This window comes from Triplophysa dalaica, chromosome 1 (genome assembly GCF_015846415.1).
Source record: "Triplophysa dalaica isolate WHDGS20190420 chromosome 1, ASM1584641v1, whole genome shotgun sequence".
In the NCBI taxonomy this organism is placed as follows: Eukaryota; Metazoa; Chordata; class Actinopteri; order Cypriniformes; family Nemacheilidae; genus Triplophysa; species Triplophysa dalaica.
The window spans coordinates 13,139,532-13,162,443 of NC_079542.1; the positions used below are offsets into that span (position 1 = coordinate 13,139,532).

At 38.0% G+C, this 22,912-nt stretch overlaps 1 protein-coding gene across 1 annotated transcript in view; it reads left to right on the top strand.

The window, feature by feature from the left end:
• cdh16 (cadherin 16, KSP-cadherin) overlaps positions 1–13,641 on the top strand; it is a 29,584-nt gene extending 15,943 nt beyond the window's left edge. Inside the window, exons 12-17 of the mRNA XM_056753266.1 lie at positions 4,261–4,502; positions 5,140–5,270; positions 8,051–8,290; positions 10,968–11,084; positions 13,074–13,190; positions 13,278–13,641. Coding sequence (XP_056609244.1) covers positions 4,261–4,502; positions 5,140–5,270; positions 8,051–8,290; positions 10,968–11,084; positions 13,074–13,190; positions 13,278–13,378 — 948 coding nt within the window. The 3' untranslated portion in view covers positions 13,379–13,641. The remainder of the gene's footprint in view (positions 1–4,260; positions 4,503–5,139; positions 5,271–8,050; positions 8,291–10,967; positions 11,085–13,073; positions 13,191–13,277) is intronic.
• Positions 13,642–22,912: the final 9,271 nt, after the last annotated feature.

The following is a 22,912-nucleotide window of genomic DNA, read 5'->3' on the forward strand; positions in this document are numbered from 1 at the left end:
CTACCTAGAGTACCCATATAAAAAGTAGTGTCTTAATTGTTTAATGCTCTACATAATCTAAATTTGTGAATAAATTTGTTTTTTCATCTGCAAAAAAACTACAGTTATGTCACCTCTTGTTTGGAAGTAATCAATTACACCTTAAATTGTGCTGAAGTTGCCAAACCATCACTTAAAAGGGACAAACCCAGCTCAAAATGCTGGATTATTTTCAGGTCTGAATTATCCAATGGGCTTTATGGGCCCATGCTTGCTTGAGGCTCAGGCAAGGGGAAGACAATTTCACATTACAAATCATTCTGCCTTGCGTTTTTCTACCCCTCGCACATGGTGCGCAAACAAAACAGTGTTTCTAATTTAGGAAGTCTGTCTATTGATTTAGTCACTTTTTTTTATTAGCCCTCTTGCTGCTTTTGTTGAAGCAAAACTGAAAATATGTCAATCGGAACGGCTTCATTGTTGTAAATATAATCTATAGTTGAAATAGAGTTAAAATACCCGCCCGGTTGTCTTTTATCTTAAAAGGTAAGAGTTTTTATACATTTATTTGGTGGTGTTTCCTTGCAAATTATGAATATTATAAAGATATAATGTTGATCAGGTCCAACTGCCTTTAGACTTTATCAATATTTAGCCTTCATTACTAGATAATCCACAGTGCTTTTACATACATTGCAAAATGTTTACAAACACACAAACATGATGATGTGATGATATAAAGGTTAAAGAAGTATACTTATATTAGCGTCCTCGTTACTGCCCTTTACTGTAATACATTACACGCTTACATAAGAATGTGAGTTAAATAAAGTTTAACCAACGGACAAATTACTCCATCTATTGAAAAGACTGAACTTTGTTATTTATGGAGGATGTGTACTGTTGTTGCTAGTGTCCTTCAGGTTGTAATCATAGTTATAACTTGTCAATGTAATCCTGAAAAAGATAGAAGTGTTTCCTACACATTGTACCCAATAGGTTAATTTAAAACTTTATTTTGCACACATGTGTGTATGGGGGTCCTTTGCTGATTTTACTCCCCCTTTCTCTATATCCAGTGCTTTCCTGTCCTTTCTCAACTGTCTTTTCCAATTAAAGGCAAAAGCCCCTAAAATATATCTTAAAAAAGAAGAATTACTATGATTTAAATGGATGAGTTATAAAAAAATTATCCCTCCGCACACTTGGTATTAAGGGAAAATTAGCTATAGACCAAATCATTTCTTTTTGTAAGGCTGTAAACATGTTTTTTTCTGTTATAAAGTTTGGCATTTTAACATGGAGCTGAATTAGATTCTGCTCTCTTTTGGTATCTAGCAGCCAGTCGATGAATTGCAGTTTAAGTCACTTGTTGGTTTCACAAGAGAGACCAGAAGGTTGCTGCTTGTTTTTGACCCAACAATTTTTCTGTACATTTCAAAGACTCTTTTTGTTTATAGTCTATTTATAGACTATTTATAGATTTCAGTTGTCTTGGTAACAATGAAAACAACAGACTCACAGTAGATACTTACATAAAACATATCGAGACTTACAATAAATCTCTTTTAAAACCCTCAGGGACTCTTAGGTCATTTTTCAGCTGAGATGACATTTGAAGAATTTTGTAATTTTGGCTCTGTTATCACACCAAAGAATTATGGATATGATTCGCATATGTCAAAGGGTCAAAATCAAAAATGACCGACAAGGGAAATGAATGGGAAACATCTAAAAATATGAAAACTTGGTGGTACGAACTACAAATCAGCCACAGTGCAGAAATAAAGTGCATAGCAATTAAGGGGTGACACTCTTAAATATCAAGAGTGCAAAATAGTCAACCATGCTCACACGCACACAAACACACACACTCAAAAAAGTTAACTTGTAAGGCCATGTTCAGACTAGACTTCTTTTTTTAACAAGAAAAACATGACAAAGGTGCTTTTTTAGTAAAAAATAATGTTGGCGGCGTTTGGTTGCATATGGCACCTGAACGCCATGCCTTCGGAGGCAGCTACTGTGCACAAAGTCAGCCCAGAGAAACAGATAGGCAGCGTAATGGAAGTCTATTTGAATAACAAACAGAGAGCGTCTTGCAATAACCCATCACATATTTAAAAACTACAATACTAATTTATCCCTAGAAATGCAATCAGAAGTTGTTGAAAGTGAAAATTAAACTTACATTTATACAAAACTATACTCCAAAAGGCATTGGCAGGGAATAACTAATTACTTAGTTACTAGCTACACCCAACACTGCTTGTACTTTATCTAAAAGAGCATGAAACGGACGGATTTAACGAATCATAGTTAGGCAAAAAAAACGCTTTGATTAAGCTCTGGAAGATATTTGGCTCATTGATGTATTTAAATAACGTAACGCGTAGTTGCATTGTTTAACTGTGGTACCCAGGCATGCACGTTGCAAACGCTTCCGGTGTGAAAGGAAAATGGCGACGCGCTGCTCCTGCTCTGCCTACGTACTGTTCACATGCTGTGTGAAGCCGGCGTAAGTCATATCTGAACAACTAGGGAACTAGTCTATAGACGGCTATACTGGAACCTAGTGGTTAATCCATTACACATGTCAATACACATGTTTTTGCTTTTTTTACAACCACAAAGGTCTAATAGTTAGTCTAAATAGTTCAGTTGGTAAAAATGGGTAACAATTAGTAATAATTATTGCATAAATATTCATTTGTACCATCAAATTCTCAAAAAATGTGAAAGAAAAAACATTATTAAACAAAAATTTATTTTCAAGATTTTCCTGAAAAAAATGAAGTTACATTTTTTAGGCTTCGGTCACTTTTGACTGCGAAGGAACAAAGTGTGACACTTAAACGAAGAGTCCCAGGTGGTTTTAAAAGTGGCTTCTTTGTAATACAATTTTCCTGCAGAGTGGAATTTCAAGATATTTAGGGTTAATCCTCTACACTTTTTTTGTTTGTTTTCTGTCTGTATTATCATTGTCTCACACAGCTCAGTAATTGTGGAATTGTATTGTTCTCATAATTAGGAGGTGCTAATTAGTTACATTATGTCATGTTTGCACCATGTGCAGCCCAGCCTGGAATCCACATGATTTGTTTTATTAACATCAGTAGGAAATGGTTTTTTCCTTAGCTTGGAAGCATGTCAGAGTGATGAGCTGATGTTGTTACAGTTGTCAGGAACTATGAACAGTGTTTTGGTTTTAGATTTGTTTATGCAGGGATTGACTCAGGATTTAGGGCCAGCTCACATCTTTTGCAGTGTGACAGGTGTGCTGAACACACTCAATTATTCTGAGTGGAGCAGCAGGATGGGGATTACACACACACATACGAGTACAAGATGCTAAAGCTCTCATTATAGCATGGAAGAAGCAATAAGCACTGTGTTTTATTTTTAGAGAAGCTATGTTTTAAGAATTAAGTCGTTTATCGAATCCCAAGCTAAAGCAGGGTCAACAGAGATGAATGGGAACTAAGAGGGAGAGATGAAAGAAATGAATCAAATATCAGTATGTAGTTTGCTATCAGAATGCAGTCTGCTTGTAAAAATAAAAGTGAATTGAGTGATCTAATGAAATAATGGAAGTATGAATGGAAAATGCGTGTCATTTCAGCAGCACTAGCATCACAAAAGCCTTGTTTACCTGGAAAACAGCCTAGCGTATGACATACAGTCAGTGTGACATCAGTGGGTTTTGTGCATCCAGCAAAATCTATAACATTGAATCTGACATCAGATCATACAGTGTGTCACCCAGACTAAATACATCCAGATTCAAACACCTTTTACCTTCAGAAATGTAGTTTGACGCTTTGTGATGACACTTAGATTGTGATTTTGTACAGGACGCTTGTGTGCTGAAGCATGGCTTCTACTAAAAGCCAAGCTTGTGAAAAATCATAACATATCTTTATTTTTCCGTTTCTTTTGGATGATTGGTGAAATGTTCTATTTAAAGCTGTAGTTCAGCAAAAAAATTAAATCCTGTCATTGTTTATTCGCCCATTTGTTTTTCAAAACCTGTATGACATTCTTTCACTCATGTATCACAAAAGAAGATATTTTGAGAAATGATTTTGTATCCCTAAATAAAATCAGTGGAGGCCAGTGGTGTTTGGTTAGCAACATTCTTCAAACTATCTTGTGTTTTGCAGAGGAATGTAATACAGGGTTGAATGACATTAGGGTGAGTGAATAAGAGTATTTCCCTTTAAGACATCCTGAACAAGACAAAGCTCAGCTAAAATGAATAACATGTCCATCTATGTGTAGGTTCTGGACTTTGAAAGGGAGAATGAGTATATACTGGTACTGAGCACTCAGAACCCAGTTGCTCTGGTACGAGGAAGATATGGACCTGCATCCACAGCAACTGTCACCATCTTTATTGATGACATCAATGAAGGTCCTGTTTTATCGCAAACCCACTATGAAGTCACAGTGAGAGAAGGGGAGGAGCCAGGACGTGTTATTGCTACCATCAGGGGTTATGACCCAGATTCTCATCCAATCAGGCAAGTGGACATTACAGTATCAGTCGATACATACTCTTTTTTTTTGTTTCTTTATGTTCTTTAGTTTATGGTCAATCTTTTCCATTACAAACAACGAGTCAGACCTTACCGCCTCTTTTCTAAATTCCTCCTATACGTATAGTGAACATACAGTATGTCAGTCTAATGTGAGAAGGGACCAGAAAACCACAAATATGGCTTGAAAATCACTAGACTATTTTTCTGCATTACATTTTCAGACATTAATAGTTTAAAAATGTATAATGCAAAGGGCAAAGAAAAAAACCTAGAATGTAAAGTAGTTTTTATCACAGCAAATTCCCATCTTTTAAAATGGTTGTGAAATTCTGTTGCACCTCAGGGGACATGATCATTTGGACTGAAATAAATATTTCATTGATATTTTGTTTTCAAACCTCAATTAATATTTGAAGAGAAGTCTGATTTATACTCTGTTACAGGCTTTCCTGTAGCTCAGTGGTAAAAACATTGCGTTAACAATGCAAGGTTGTTGGTTCGATCCCAGGGTATTGCTAATACCTATGTAAAATGTATAGAATAAAGCAATGTACGTCGCTTTGGATAAAAGCGTCTGCCAACTTTCTAAATGTAAATGTTAATAATTGATTTTCATCAGGTATTCACTGAGAGGAGACACTAAGAAATATTTCTCTATTGGGAAGTACTCAGGAGAGCTGAAAACAGTCCAGGCTTTGGACAGAGAGGAGAACAGTACCTACACCATGGAGGTTGTGGCTGAAGATGGGCGTAAGAGATGTTTCACTCTCTTCTCATTCTGTGCATTCAATGTGGAGGGTTGTCAATACATGCTTTTTGTTTCAATAAACATGTCCATCAAACTGAAGCTATTATACAGAGCAGGCACAGAAAGAAAGAAACAAACCGACAGGGGGTGTGGCTATCAATGAGAGACATCTGGGAAAATCAACATCTCTCGGCTTTCTCTTTTTCTAAATCAAAAAGTGTTACCAAATTCATTTGACACTTTAGAATGCTTTGACAGGCTGCGTTCGGGTTTGAAATCTTATTGAAAATTCTGGGCCACATCCACATGCAGTGAGAAAATTCTCAGGCATTGTAACTAGCAGCGAATGAGTCACCAGCTGATGCATTGTGGGTAGTGAGGGAAGGAGATATGTGTGTGAGAGAGAGGAGTATATAATTCAGCATAATTCACCCACATACCCTTAAAGGGATAGTTTTACCCCAAAATGTAAATTCTCTCATCATTTACTCACCCTTATTTAATTTCATAACTGTATACATGACTTTGTTCCGATTAACACAGAGAAAGATATTTGGAAGAATGTTACTAATTTGCAGTTCTTGGACATCATTGACTACCATAGTGGGAATAACAAAATGGCAGTCAAAGGTGCCTGAGAACTCTTTGTTTTCCAAAATTCTTCAAAATAACTCATTATGTGCTCAATAGAACAAAAAATACAATATGTTTTCAAACTATGGTAGTGGATGATGCCGCAAAACTGAAAATTGCTAACATTCTTCCAAAAATCTTTCTCTGTTTTCATTGGAACAAAGAAATTTATACAGGTTTGAAACAACCTGAGGGTGAGCAAATGATGACATATTTTTAATTTTTGGATGAACTATCCCAAAGTTTAGGTGTAAAAGTGACGCAGTTCACCCTCCAATTACCTTCTGCCCTCATCAGGGATCTCAGATGAGATACCAGTCCAATCCAGAATGCTCGGTCACAGATGTTTACAGAGAAAGACAAGTAATAGAAATGAAATAAGAACAAGGGAGGTATGACTCACTACCTCTGTCATGTGTGGTCTTGAGTGTTGAAGGAGAGTCGAAAAAGAGACAGACATAGCGAAAGAATCTGTAGATGAAAGAAAAAACACACTTCTCTATCTGAGAGCCTTTGACATTCAAGGAATTGTGTTTGAGTGTGGGCTACAGAAAGAGAGATGTGAAAACAGTCAGGGAACTGGAATTGTGGGGAATTCACACCACAAGAAAATATGTGTTTCTTTGTCTGATTAGATATGTTAAAGGTCCCATTCCCTGCATCCCCATTTTTCAACCTTTAGTTAGTGTGTAATGTTGCTGTTAGAGCATAAACAATACCTGCAAAATGATAAAGCTCGAAGTTCAGTACCAAGCGAGATATTGTCTTTAAAGGAATTCGCTTTTCAAGGACAATAGTAAACTGTATATAAAATATACAGTTTGTACAGTTAAAAAAAATTACATCTATGGACTGTCCCAATGGAGATAGGAAACCAGACATGCGTGTGTGCGCATACCTCTTAAACACTTCTATGAAACGTCCTTAGAAGTCCTGCTTGCAAATGTCTCCTGGTCAATCAGCTTTTTATTATCCAACTCGTGTTATTGACGTGAGCACATGCACTAGCAGACCCCCGTTACACTTCGAAGAATCTGCATGTTTTTAACTGATAAAGTGAAGTTGACGCCTTTGTTACTGTTTCTTGCTAAAAGCCAAATTTTATGAATACACGTGCACTGGGAGGGGCTCCGACCAATCACAACAGCCTGAGAAGCAGAAGCTATCTGATATGGTATGGGTGGGACATCTTCACACACAAACACTCTGTTTTCACACACAAACAGAGCGTTTTGCGAGGAGGGACTTTATATAGACCGGAAGAAATCCAGTCGTTTCGTGAGAAGAGAGACATTGGTGAACTATAGACTTGAAATATGTTAAATATAAAGCGTTTTTGTTTTAATTACAAACATGAACATCCATTGTTTAACACTCAAAAAACATAACCAAAGCCTCTAAAACAGCAAAATTATGTCTCCTTTAAAAAATGCTCAAAATATTTAATGAGGAAAAAGTGATAATATTTTTTTGTAAAATACCATGATCTGCATGATGGATGCTCTCTGTTTATTTCAAGGGACATTTTTGGGGGAAATTTTTTCAAATGACATTTAGTATCTTAATCTGCCATTATTGACATAATAATCAAATCTTGTTTTCACTATAAAAAGTACCTAAATAAATCTGGTCTGCTTTATCATCTCATTATAATCTAATCCGAGATGCAGTAAGAGCTGTTCATTGTAAAATTACATTTAAATGATGTTTGTGATGTTTTTCGGTTTTAAGTGTTCCAAAACAACAGCATTAAATTGGTAAAACACTGACCAATGGCACGAAACTCAATCTACATGTTTTTAATGCGGTCCCTGCTCAATATTTAGCATCAGGTTAATTCCCGCTTAAAAACGTATTTTGTACTGCAATAAAGAGAGGGCAAGAGAGACAGAAATAGAAACATTTATTTTATCCAGCCTTCTTTTGCCAAAAGAAGATTAAATCCACAGGGCACAGATGGGAGTTTCACATTTCTTTATATATGTCAGTAAAGCATGGCATGATCCACAGTATTATGAAGCTTTCGTACAGTGGATTATCAGTTTCTACATAGCAGCACACTAAAATACACTCAAAATGCCGCCAATGCAAATGTAACAATAAAATACAATGTCAGATGTAAGGGAATCTTTGTGTTTTGTGTCACCAGGCAACTCCTCATTGTCAGCCTCCACACTGGTCACAGTTCACATTCTGGATGTAAATGATAACAGCCCGGTTCTGGTTGGCGATTATTCCTGGAAGTACCTGTGCACACCTCGCTGGGAAGACCAAGCTTTGGTTCTGGCCTCTCGGGACAGCGATGGACCCCTGCACGGAGGACGGCTTAACTTCTCCCTCCGCAGTGACGCAGCTGTCCGTCGTAACTGGAAGCTCACGCCCATTAATGGTTAGTCTATTCCCGATTGGCTCCCTACTTGTTACATAATACCTGGTTCATGTGTGAGGTGTCGCACATGTCTTCTCAAACAAGAGTTATGTGACCCGTCGCTGTTTGTCTTTCAGTCTTTTGAAACATTTCATGTAAAAATGCTTCATAATTCCCATAATGTTCCCAAACCCCCCACGATCAAAATGGGCGACATGCATGCTTCCGCGTTTCCTCCTGCGCACACATCTGTGGTATGTAGAAGTGCTGTTCTACCATATTTTAAAAGATACTTTCATAAATTAACATTTTATTACATCATTCAAATACGGTAGAACGCCACTTCTATATACCACTGCTGTGTACCGCAATGTACAGCATCTGCTAAATTTATCTATTTTCTCATTTTTCCATTTGTCTCTGCTTTAAGTCTCCCCAAACGGAAACTGCCTAGGGGTCTTCCTGTGAAACGCAGAAGTCAATCATGCATAGAGCGCATAATCCTGACATGCACGGGAGTGGCAACCTTTTCTGACAGGGACGTCAAAATGGATAAAATTGGAGATTTAAAGGACTGTAGCTACACCACCTTTCTAGTCAATTCACTGCATCTTGTGAATTGGATGTAATGTTTCCCACCTGCTGAATCACACGGTGAACATCGAGGACAGGGAGTGTGCTGACAAAAGAGGAAATTGTCCTTCATGTCTAGTGTCTGCAGACGGATCTGTGTTGAATGTAATAAGGTTAATAGTTCACTTCCGCTGCTTTAGGCGTCATCAATTTGCAGAGGTGAGGTTGGTGAACAGGCCGACCTTGGAGCATCATCTGAGTCACTTTATGGATCAGCTGTTAAATTGACTCGATTCTGTTTTTTCATTCTCTCTTCTCTCTCTTTTTTTCTTGTGAGTTGTTAAAGGATAAAAACCTTTAATTTATATGATGTCACAGCTGGGACTGCTTGGTTGAGAGTCTGAAATCCCAATTTATATTTCACCCTTAAAGGGTAAGTTCATCCCAAATCAAATTTGTCTGATTACTCATCCACATGACGTTAAGTATGTTTTGAGACCTCCCGGTGTCTTCGGAGCACAAATAAAGATGTTTAGGTGACATCTGAGAGATTTCCAGGCCTCCTCATTGACAAAATTGTTAAAGTTGTTGTCAAGGTCCAGAAGAGTGCTTAAGACATCGTTGAATTAGTCCATTCGCACAAAGTTGGTCATTTTGGGATGAACTTACCCTTTGACAGCTGGTTTGCTGTGTGTGTCTTGTTACGACACAAGAGCACATCCTGCTGTTTGTGTATGTGATAGAGAGGGATAATCTACTAGACTGACACCTGGCATGCAAAATCAGTCATTTTCAGAAACATCAATCCTCAGCTTGAATTATTAGTGCAGTGCATCTTTGTTGTATAATCATACATGTAGTTCAATATAATTGTAATCCAGTCGTCACAAAAGATGCAATTATCATTCAAACATCTTGGACCACATTGATGCTGGATACACAATTTTAAAAGTAAAAATGAACACACTAAGAACAGCTATAATAATATCTGATATTTTTTGGATTGTGCTTTTGGTTAGCTCTTCAAGAGCATGTTATGCAAAACCCATTGAACAATAAGTGAATGCAGTGGTTGTTCGTTCAGTCTTTAGCTGTGAAGGCCATGGTCAACATATCGGTCACCTCTGACAAGTGAGATAACTTCAGGAGATAAGCCTGTTTTTAGTTTAGAACTGGTGTCATCAAGACCCCTTTGGTCCCCTGTTGACTAGTATATTAAAGACTTTGGTGTCAAAGGACAGTAGTGGGGCTTCTTGGACCTTAGATAATGGTGAGCAGAGATGGATAACAACCCCTTACTTACTGGACTGAGTGTTTGGTTCTGTATCAGACCATGATTAGGGTTTTTCCATGCGAAAACTCAACAACCGCAACAGTCCATTACAAGAAATATTTCCAGTCTGCTTGAACAGATGCACAGATTCCATTTTTTAAATATAAATGTAGGGCTGGACTGTGTGGAACAGACGGAAAACAAAAAACAGACTGTCCCGATACTGTCAAGAGACTGGATGCTAAACACAACAGGGCTGACCATGACACATACTGTATGTAAGAAATGTCATCCTTGGATGAATGCGGTGATTGAATAATTTAAAATCAAAGGTATAATATTAAATTATCGTAGGCTTAAAATAAAACAATGACATGCCATCTATGCAAAAAAATATTGAACTGTTAAAGGGATAGTTCACTTGAGATGAAGAATTTTGTCATCATTTACTCACCCTCATTTGTTCTGATGAATACAATGGAAGATATTTGGAAGAAAGTTTGTAACCAAACAGTTCTTGGCCACCATTAACTACCATGGTAAGAAAAATTACAATGGAAGTAAAAAGTGCCCCAGAACTGTTCACTTTATACGATAAAATATTTCTTTTTTTGTTCAACAACAATGTTGAAGAAATGTACAAAGCAATTTTTCCTACTTTCGTAGTCAATAGTGGCCAAGAACTGTTTGGTTACAAGCATTCCTCCAAAACACTTTATCTCTGTTCATCAGAACAAAAAAATGTATAGAGATTTAAAACAATTTGAAGTTGAGTAAATGAAGACAGAATATTTTTTTTGGGTGAACTGTTCCTTTAACTTCTTGTAACCTCTTATGTCGCTATTTTTACAGATACTCACACCAACCTGTCTTTAAATGTCCCATACCTGCCCCCAGAAGTCTACATCGTACCCTTTACCATCTCAGACAGCAGCTCTCCACCCAGAAGCACATTCATCAATTTACCAGGTAACACACTACATTTAGAGCTGACTGAATGAAAGGAGAGCAAGCTTGCGTAACTGAGGCATAACACATTGATGTCATTGAAACACGTACCCTCATACATTGTATTGCTCATGCCGCTGACGAACACAAACAACATCTCAAACTCTCAATAGAGACCCATTTATCCATTGGAGGTCACAAAAGGCATTTACAAAATCAGATATTTCTTAATGTTCCCAAACTCAAAAACAAGACAAATTTGGTCACATTTTAGTAAATGAAGCCTTGTTAGTGTTAATAAAGAGCACACAAGTTAATTTAATACTTTCATATAGGACAGTGATAAGAGCGTGGCGCTAGTAATGCCAAGGTCATGGTTTCGATTACAGGGATTGCACATATTTAGAAACAAATGTAAAGTATAATGAAATGTAAGTCGCTTTGAATAAAAGCGTCTGCCAAATGCATAACAAAATGTAAAAAAATAATTAATGACTCACCCAATTGATTTGTGTGAGTCAGGTACTTGGTACCTGTAATGGGAGGCTTTCTTCATTTACTCGTTGCTATGGAATTGTTGGAATAAGTGAGCTTTTTTACTTATTTGACAATATTTACGATTGACTGAAATGTTCCTCAGGATCTTTTAATCTTACAGTTTATGCTAAACAGTCTGAACTTACTTTTGTATACAAAAGTGTAATTGTGCCAATATGTTAATTTGTTACATTAGAAAATCAGTTGGGGAAAAATAAGAGACCATTCCAAATTTTCATTTTATCAGCATTTCTAGATGTATTGTGGCCATTCCAGTCCAGTGTCTATTGAATTTCAACCAAATTAAACCTAAGGAGTGACAAAGTCACTAAATATGATAAAAAATATGATAATAACTTAGGTTATCGCTTCAAAATAATTTTCAATAATATATCCTAAATACTTGTACATATATTACTGTTGTATTGCATAAAATGTGTCACCCTCGCACACGGGGACGGACCCAGACAGCGGGAAAGAGAAACAAAAACCCACGAGGGGGTAAAACGAAATAACTGCAAGGAGAGAACCGGAAGGGAAGAGAGGAAAATCGACTGACTACACCTGATTAAACAAGACTAAATACAACACTTGACATGACTACAACTAACTAAAATAGATGTGGCAATACAAGACAAGGCAGGTGGCAATGGTAACATCACGCAGCAAAATTATCCAACACATGACAGAAGACACAGGGGCATTAAATAAGGTAATAAATCAAGAGGGAAAAGCTGCAGGGCAAGAAATTATAAAAGTGCAAAAATGAGGAGATGATAGTGCGGGAACAGAGACGAGACCGGAAAGAGTGTATGAAGGCCATAAGGGCCATAAATGTCTCTCTCCACATAAAACACGAGGCTCTGTCATGATACTGCTCATAGATCAAGAGAAACATGACATGATGCGGCAGAATCATGACAATACGATCTTTGCAGTATTTTGACTGTTATTTTGACCGGTTTCTTCAGTTTTCATTTTCTGAAAAACAAATGCAAATAGAAACAATATTTTTATTTGAAATTTGGGAGAAATAATATTCACAGTTTACAGACTGAATCAAAATTATCTTTTTACCTAAATACATACACATAAATAGAAAATTCAGAAAGAATTCAAATACATTTTAAATGTTCTCTTATTTTTTTTATTTGGCTTATATATACATTTAATATAAATGTTTCCACATGTTTTATATGTTACCACATATGTTTTTAAGTTAAATGTACCCTTTAATGGCTTTCCTGTAACATCCTACTCAGTGTTGCATGACTGGGGCACACGTGCTCTCGCTCCCTCTCTCTCTCTCTCTTTCAATGTCATTTTGTCTACTCCTAATGCTAGTTTCCTCTGAGACCTCTCCAGAGGTATCGCCTTCAACAGTGGCCCATAAATATGACCTCCTTATCTGACTGCAACAATTGCCTCTAATGCATTTATAAAACAGCTAAATCCTCATTGTGTTTGCCACAGTGACGGTTTGCCCATGCAACGTGAGGGGCAACTGTAGGATGGCAGCAAAACAGCTTGAGGGCATGCCCACTATTCAGTCAACAATAGGCGTCCTTCTTGGAACTCTGGGTGTTATAGGTGAGTGCACAGTTTCATTCAAAACACATGAGATTACTAAAAGGGAAAGAGGAAATGACAGTTCTCTTTTTATGTTCTTGTTTACAGGTATTATATTGATTATTATATTTGTGAGACTGTCCTACCAGAATCCCACACCACCAAACAAAGCCTGTCAGGAACGAGTGCCACTTCGAGTCTCTCTGTAATATTTGACGTGCTTTCTAGACTGCTACCTTTTTATCAAACTCATTAAAGAATTTCTCTCATTTAAATACCAAATATGCTATAGCTTTTTCTCAGTTTTAATACAGTATGTTCTAGTTTTTTAGTTATGTAGGATTTAGTATATAGTTAAGAATAAGAAGTCAAATGTAGAACAATCAGTGCATCGCTGATATGCATACAAAATGTCTGTCAGCGCAATATATCCTGATGTTATTTATTTGTTTTTTAGATATATTATCCTTAATGCAATTGTGGTCTTTTATATTAAGTTGTGATTGAAATTTAAATTTCTTTGTTGAACTATATTTTATTCAACTGACATAAAGACAATGAGAAAAATTATGGTCACTGTATTTGTGTTTATATTCACTGAGAGAGCAAGAGAGCTTATCCCCATTCAGGTTCATACACTTGTTTTTTTAAACCATTTTAGAGATAGAGATTAATCATCCCATCCCGGGGATAATAACCCTGGCTACGCTTAAACAGTTTTACAGTCATATAGACAGAAAAGATTACCCACGATTGCTTTGAGGCAGCCATATCCTGTTTATGGTGCGATGACAACAGCAAAACGTGACCCAAATGACCTTACAACTATGCTATATATAGCAACGCAAAGCGCTAAAAATAGTCACACTCCTGAGTGACGCCAAACAGCCTTCCCACTATGACTGTAAATGAACGTTCTTTATGTAACTTCCCTGAGGTGCTCAGAATGTCAGTAACCTCAGCAGGAAAACTTATAACATTACCTAATGCACTTCCTGTTATGAAGGTTCTGATGTTCACCGGTATGCAGTAATTCAAAGACAGCTTCTCTTGAAGCGTCCGTGTGCAGATGAACGGTGTAATCTCTCTGCAACTCATTCATGACTGTTTGGCTCAGCTTGCTTTCCGTTCAGATGCTTCATCAGTGCCGAAACGCACAATCGTACTGTCCAAAAACAACTTGCTGATTATTTACCTTCATGCAGAGTTCTTGATACTGACGTTTTCTAAACGTTCCCTGATGTAATCTTAAAATACAACAAGCTTATATTGCTTTTGGAACTGTCAACAAATTATTTGGTACGTGTATTTTTTGAAAGGCAAAATCCCTAAAGAACATTTACAAACCGCCCCAGTCATTGGTAGGTCAAGCCTATAACACTGTGAAATACAGAGAGTATATTTAGTTTCTCTGGCCTTGCTTTAGCTCTCTTAGTATCAAAATAGTACATCTGACTAACAAAACGGCCACGGTCAGTTTTTCCTCCTAGTTTAACCAGACACCAGATCAAACTTTGTCAAAGTTAAGCATGTTTCGGGAGAAATTTGTGGATGTATTAAGGGAAATAGCTCTCTCTGTATGATTTTGTGAAGATATGTGTCGTGTCACACTCAGCTGTAAGCTCTGCTTCTATTCCTGGCCAGGAAGAGTGCAGCTGTGAACTCTTTCTGACACATGTAAACATGTTCCAGGGTGATGAAGCACCCATGATGCTGTTAGTTTGCTGAAAATGACTTTGTGGAAAATATTCGTCATTTACATTCGTCCAGTTCCTGTGTGCTGTCTCTTTTGGGAGCTGGATAGTGTTCTCTTCCAGTTAGACTGTCAGGTCCTCATCACTTTTCCATGGGGATTTTTAAATGCACTTAACCCTGTGATAGTGTCTTTTTAAAGAACAAGTTAAGCAATTCTGCACACTATAATTATAGTTTTGAAAGGTGTTTACACTAGTACCAGTTTAAATAATTGGGTTTAAGATGGTTTCAGTGTCTACAAGTTCAAGTTCAAAGTTTATTCGTCTGCCATAAAGCCATGCATAGTGTAGTGGAGTAGGCGGGGCGAGACCGTGGTTCGAGAAATTGTTGAGTAATTGTGAGTAGCCGGTGAGTAATTGTTAATGAGCGCCAGCTGTGCGCGCACCGGTCTCGAATCACGTAGGAGATCGGGAGCATATAAGAGAATGAGCAACCGGACCGTCTAAGAGAGAGGACCAGGCCCGAACATGTTTGTATTTGTATTCATTGTTTCGTGAGGGGCCGCCGGCTGTCATTACTTTATTTAATGTTTACATGTCTTCCGGTTCCCGTCTCCTTCCTTCCTTTTAATGAACCTCGTTACACATAGTACGACATGCAGTGAAATGCTTTTTCGACTGTCTGAATAGAGTGGAAAAATAGATAGGAAAGGAAGGAAGGTTAAATTATATTTAAAATATATATAAATAGTATAGGGGAGTGGGGATGTGTCCATGTAAGTGCAGGTGCTGTGCAATATACAGTATGTATATATCAGTAGTATACAATTATGTACAATGTGCAATGTATGCATATGTGCAACAACATAAACAAACGCTATGTTGCCGAAACTTTACTCCCGGTAGACCTCCACAAAGAATCAATAATCGTTGAGTAGCTTTGATTTAATATATTACAATTGATTATTTTTCTTTTTGCTGCTTCCATTATGGGTCGCAACACCAAATCATCCGTCTTTATACCACTGATATACATTTTTGATTTGCCATGTTTTACACTGTATGCCCTTCCGAAAGCAACCCTCCCCATTTATTTGGGCTTGGGACTGGCACTAAGAATGCATTGGCTTGTGCAGTCCTAATGGCTGAGTTGGATACACTTCTGTCATCCTTCCCCTAAGATGGTACTCCTCTGGTGGTACTCGGAGACTTCAACATCCACCTTGAAACACCACAGGCTGCCAACTTCATCAACCTGACTGCATCGTTTGACCTCAAGCGAGTTGCCACTTCAGCAACCCATAAGTCTGGTAATCAACTAGATCTTATCTACACACGACACTGCTCCACTCATCACTCCCAGGTCACCCCGCTAGACACGTCAGATAATTTCCTCATCTCTCTTGATCTCGACCTAACTTCTCCAGAAGGTTCTCCAACCTATGAACAATCTCTCTCTCCCGCTTATCCTCTGCGTGCATCGCCTTCTGTCCCCTGTTTATCTGATGTTCTCCGTGAGCATCGTGCCACGCTCAGGTCTGCTGAGATAAAGTGGCGTAAATCTAAAAAACCTACTGACCTCAGTCTCTATCAGTCTCTCCTCTCTTCTTTCTCTGCTGATGTCTATACTGCAAAAAAACAGTACTACCTCGTTAAAATCAACAACTCGCCTGAGTCTTGTGCTCTCTTTAAAACCTTCTCTGCTATTCTTCACCCGCCTGCCCCCTCACCTACATCTGACTTAACAGCTGATGATTTTGCGTCTTTCTTCGTAAAGAAAATGACCACCATCAGCAGTCAGTTCTCTTGATCATGCCCGAACCCCCGACACATGCTTGTTCCCCTATTTCTCTCTCCTATCTCGAGATGATGTCTCTAAGGTCATGTCTTCTAACCACCCAACTAACTGCTTGCTAGATCCCATCCCTTATCATCTCCTCCAGGCCATCTCTTCATCGGTTGTTCCCGCTTTGACCCACATTATCAACTCGTCCCTCACCACTGGTACATTTCCCACAGTCTTCAAGAAGCCCGTATTATCCATCTACTGAAGAAACCCACTCTTAATCCTGCACTGTTATAGAACTACAGACCAGTATCACTCCTCCCCTTTATTGCTAAAATTCTTGAGCATGTGGTATATAACCAGCTCTCATCCTTTCTCACCCAGTCTGGTTTCAAGGTGGTCATTCAACTGAGACTCCGCTGCTCTCTGTCATTGAAGAACTGAGACTGGCAAGAGCTGTCTCCAAATCATCTTTATGTATCCTAATAGATAAATCTGCTGCCTTTGACACCATCACCTGTCGACCCTCAAGGCTATGAGTGTCTCTGGAGTGTTGCTGCAATGGTTCAGGTCTTACCTCACAGGTAGGTCATTTAGAGTATACTGGAGGGGTGATCTCTCTGAGCATCTCGACACAGGGTTGCCTCAGGGGTCAATGCTTGGTCCGTTGCTATTTTCTATATACATGACATCCGTAAGCTCTGTCATGCAGAAACATGGCTTTTCCTATCACTGCTATGCGGATGATACACAACTCCATCTGTCATTTAGCCTGACGATCCGACTGTTTCTGCACGCATTGCAGCATGCCTAGCCGACATTTCGTTCTAGATGAATGACCATCACCTGCAGCTGAACCTTCCAAAAGTGGAACTGCTTGTAATCAAGGCAGACAAAAAGATGAATCACAACTTCTTCATTCAGCTGGGCTCATCAACCATCACATCTTCCAGAACGGCCAGAAACCTGGGAGTAGTGATCGATGATCAGCTTAACTTCACTGATCAGATTTCCAGCACCACCCGGTCCTGTAGATTCATCCTCTACAATATTAGGAAAATTAGACATATCATTTCCAAACATACTACGCAAGTCCTAGTCTATGCTCTTGTTCTGTCCAGAATGGACTACTGCAATACGCTACTGACTGGACTTCCAGCTTGAACAACCAAACCTCTACAGATGATCGAGAAGGCAGTGGCAAGAATGGTCTTCAATGAACCAAAGAGAGCACACGTCACTCCTCTCTTCATTAAGTTACATTGGCTCCCTATAGTCGCTTGAATCAAATTGAAGACTCTGCTCCTGGCCTACAAGACCACCACTGATTTGGCATCCCCTTATCTTCACTCGCTACTGCAGACTATACCCGCAAGATCCCTACGCTCTATAAACAAAAAGCGTCTTGTGGAGCCATCCCAAAAAGGCAAAAATTCTCTCTCATGTACCTTCTCGGGATGGGTTCCACATTTATGGAATGATCTGTCTGCTGCTACAAAATCAGGAGATTCCGTAGCCATCTTTAAGAATCGTCGGAAAAGACATCTGTTCCATCAACACCTGACTGATCAGTTCTGACTTAGCTCTGTATACTGTGGTAAGCTATATGAAACCAGTATTCTTTGATTGCATTTATGCTTTTTGTTGTCCTGATGTTGTCCTAATTGCTTCCATTGTTTCCCTCATCTGTAAGTCACTATGGATAAAAGCATCTGCTAAATGACTAAATGTAAATGTTATATTATTAATATTATTGATTTAAACAATGATAAAAATGATTGTATAGCGCAACAAAAAAACATTAAGATATGTATTGTAGAGCTATTAAGATCTGTACTGTAGAGCTATGGCAATATATTTTAAAATGAGATATGATTTTATGTTAAAATTCAGGATTTTTTTTCAGTGACCTATCGATTCCGTTTTTACTAGTTTACATAAAAATGGTGGAATTTAATCTTGAATTGTCAATTCTTCAACAAGATTACAAATGTTCCTAAAAATTTTTAAAATCGGTCATTTCAGTGTCAGTTTCATATATATATATTTTTTCAAATATCGTGAGCTGAGCATATCGTTGCACCTATAATTAATATTTAAGGCTTTGATTATGTTTTTGGGGTGTTTAACAATGGATGTTCATGTTGCTCATAAAAAAAAGAACGCTTTATATTTCAAGTCTATTGTTCACCGCTGTCCCTCTTCTAACAAAACGACTGGTCTACTGGTCTTCTGGTCTATATGAAGTCCCTCCTTCCGAAACGCTCTGATTGGTAAAGCTGACCCGGTCTGTCGTGATTGGTTCCCCACTTAGAGTGTGTGTGTGTGAAGATGTCCCACTCATACCATATCACCAAGCTTCCGCTTCTCAGGCTATTGTGATTGGTCGGTCCCACTCTCTATGCATGAGCATTCATAAACTTTGTTCTTAAGCAATAAACAGTAACAATGGCGTTAACTTCACTTCACTTTCAGTTAAAAACCGGCATCAGACCGGTTATATTAATTAACACTAATAACAGAAGCGTTAGTTTTGCCTTTTTATATTGGACCGGAGTTGGATAATAAAACAAGGAGGTTACCATGAGACATTTTCAAGCTGGACTTCAAAGGATGTTTCATATAAGTGTTTTTAGAGGTAAGCCACACACACACAATATCAGTGTATTACACAGAACAGCTTTCACAGCCGATGTTAAAGTCATGAAAGCTGTTATTTGCCCGATGGTTATCTTAGAATGTGTGTAGCTGAATTCTTATTACCAGCTGTAGGACTGTGATGAAAGTGAAAATAGTTAAGCGTTTATCTAAGTCAAATGTTTACAATCTCTGAGAACCAAACACTACTCCAGCGGCTCTTCCACTTCTCTAAGGAAGGCCTCGCCCGTTTTTTGTGTATTCCATTGCGTGGAGGTTATTAAAAGCACTCTGAATAGTGACATCATGTACCCGGGAAGTAGAGGGCTGTAGTCCGATTCCAGCCGTTCTCTGTAGTCCTTGAAAAGCGAATTCTGTTAAAGACAATATGTCGCTTGGCACTGAACTTTGAGCTTTATCATTTTGCAGGTATTACATATGCTCTAACATTACACACTAATTTATGGTTGAAAATGTGATCGCAGGGAACGTGGCCTTTAATATAAGTAAAATATTAAATGAATTACTATTCTTCTAGCCAGACCAATAACCAAACACAGACTGGAACTTAACTTTCGTCCAGGCCTGACATCCGAGGAAACTGTCTACTAAACAGCACTACTTTCCTCGTGCTAGTATTTTAGGTGTGAATAATGAATACTTTTGATAGTGTTAAATGAAAAAAATAAAAAAGGTAATCGTTTAATTTATAAAAAGTTATATTTATAACAAAAAATGGTTACCCAGGGTAAACTTTAAGCTGTATGAAACATGGAAAAGATAAACCAGTACTATTTTATCCCGAGGTAAAGTCGGGCACTAGTTTTGAATACTATTGCATCATGGCATATTGGCATCTCTTAGAATTTTTTATCTGCACATGTGGAGCGAGGGGCAAGGACTGGTGGCCTAAAAGCATACCACACTGGGCATGAAGAATGGCCATCCTTGCACCTGCCAATTTCAGCAGCACCCTCCCACACAGTCACAACCACGTGTGCATACACACTTGAGCCTAAATTTCAACATCAGAACCGCAGCTTTCTATTTATAATCCTATTTAATCTATCCAAAATGAGCCAAGTGTCCGCCCGCTTGATTAATTTAATGTGGCCTTGGCCACTTAGCCTCTCTCCACTCCTCCCTGTCCTGTTTACCACAGATGAGATTGGAGAAGTCGAGTGAAGGTTAGCCGTCTAAAACGGAGGGACCTCCTTCAACCAGAAAAATCTGTAATTGCCTTGACCTGATCCATGTTTAATCTCACCACATTGAGCGATGCGTCTTCAGCGGAGCTTTGTGAAGAGAGACAAGCATGAAATCCAATAGGCTGCAATTCAGATTCACATCACCTTGAAATCCTGATGCAGCGGAGCAGAACGCGTCATATTTATCCTGTTGATTAACGTAGATTACACTGTTTTCCTCTATAGCATTTACATTTTATTTCCCAATAATTGTGATATTTTTAAGAGCACTTTGTATTGACTAAAACTATCTAGAATCACAGGTGTGAGGTGAACAACATTGCTGTGCAAATGGTGGATATCTGTAATAATCTCTCACATATGCAGTACATACAGATTCTTGAAAACTTAATTAGCATTTTGTTACACAAAGATTTGGGAGGATTTAATCATAACTTTCCTCTGCACAGTTTGTTTGCAGATGAGATATTTACTCTTGAGCATGCTGTGTGCCATGCACCTACTTAAGTGTTGAGTTTCCATACTGTCATTCTTTGCAACAGCTTTGAATGATACATCTAAATTTAACCGCCTTACCGGGCAGCACTGATACAGCTAGTGCTTACTGCCACTGGCTCATTGTAGGAGGTGAACTGGATCGTAATCATAAATCTAAACCCACCGCGGAAAATAATTACAGGATACCATAGTTACCCATTAAATAGATAGGTCTGTTTGATTAATTTTTTATGAAGACATTCAAACGGGTTGTGGTTTTATCAACACAATGCATCATGTTTTATTGATGTAGTTGCTGAAATGAAATATACAAAAATGTTATTGTTCGAAAATATAACTGAACTTAAGATGAAACTTAATTCATCCCACAACCCACATTCGACACTTTGGTAACTGGGATTTGTTTTTCCCATGTTCAGCTATTTCCCCGTGGGTGAACTGTTTGCGAATGCTAAACATTTTTTTTGAGTAATTTCCTGCAAGTTTCAGCAGGGGGGTGGTGGAGTTGATTTGTGTTCACATGAAGCAATTCCGTCACACTATTTTACAATAACCAATAGTGTTGATGCACTGTTTATGTAGCTTGGCAGCTCAAGCATTAAAATGAAGAAAGCCTTTGCTCTGGTAACCAGCCACAGATATTAAAGCAAAGAACCACTTTGTAAACCAGCCACTTTATATATTTGGACCATACAATTCCTTGTCATCTGTAATTCCATAGGGTCTTTATGAATTTTGTGTTGCTTGTCATAATTCATATTTATCTATGTACACTCCATTAACTTTCCGAATATGATTGTTTGAAATGTGGCCCAATTTTATATTTTTCTGTGGACTTATCAGGCAGAGAAATTGTTGACAAATTTTTGACATTGTATAGTGGTTCTTGGAATCAACTATAATGTAGCCTACAGTTCACTTTAAAATTATGCTGGTTTACACGATCAGTCTGATCTTCTGTATACAGTATGCCTTTCTATAAATACTTGCTTCATAAAGATCCTATTGCATTATGGGGACGTTGTCATTTGTCATTTGGTTGTAAATGGGACTGAAAAAGAATCCTTTATTCGGGTAAAAGTGTGACTGGCTATTTTCAGCATGATGTCCTGTTGCTTTTAAATGCCTGCCAGCTAATGGCTCTAGTTATCTCTCAAAGAAAGCAACAGACATAGAGCTAATAGAATAGACCTTTACATTATTGCATTAGGTTGTCGGCTAGTTGCTGCTCTGTGAAAACGTTGCCCGGCCATGCTAACTGCATTACATTGAGTTTTACACAGCTGAGAATGCAACGTTCTTAACATTACAGATGATCTGTATGGGACAGCAGATGCACATGACCTCGATATGGCAAAATGTTGTAAGAAAATTTGTGACAGAATTGAAAATTGGTTCCCAGTGAACACGCAAACTGATAAACTGTATATTTTGGATGCCCTGTAAATTGCTGCATTAGTCAAATATCTGAATGTTAATGTAATGAATATTCTGTTTCAATATAACCCCAACTTGGTAGACCTCTGGATGTGCATCTCTCAAACAGGTCATTAAAGTATGTCAGTCACCATACTTCATCTCTCAAATAAATAATCAAAATCTTAGATTAAACATAAAGTATGTTAAAATCCTTCACATGTCCATACCTTTCTTCATTTTTAGTTAAGTCTGATTCTGTCACATTTAACTTGCATAAAATGTATTCACTTTCTATTAAGGTTGATGACATACAGGTAAGCACGGCTTGCCATGATACATAGCCTGGACTGAAAGCAGCGAGGATATGTTTAAGAGTCTAACACTGCCCAAACATAATAGCCTCATCACACGTTTTATTCCACGTTGGGAGAGAAACATTATGTTTAAAGTAGGCATGAATTAAAATCACAATTTTAACCCGAACTTTTGTTACATAACAGG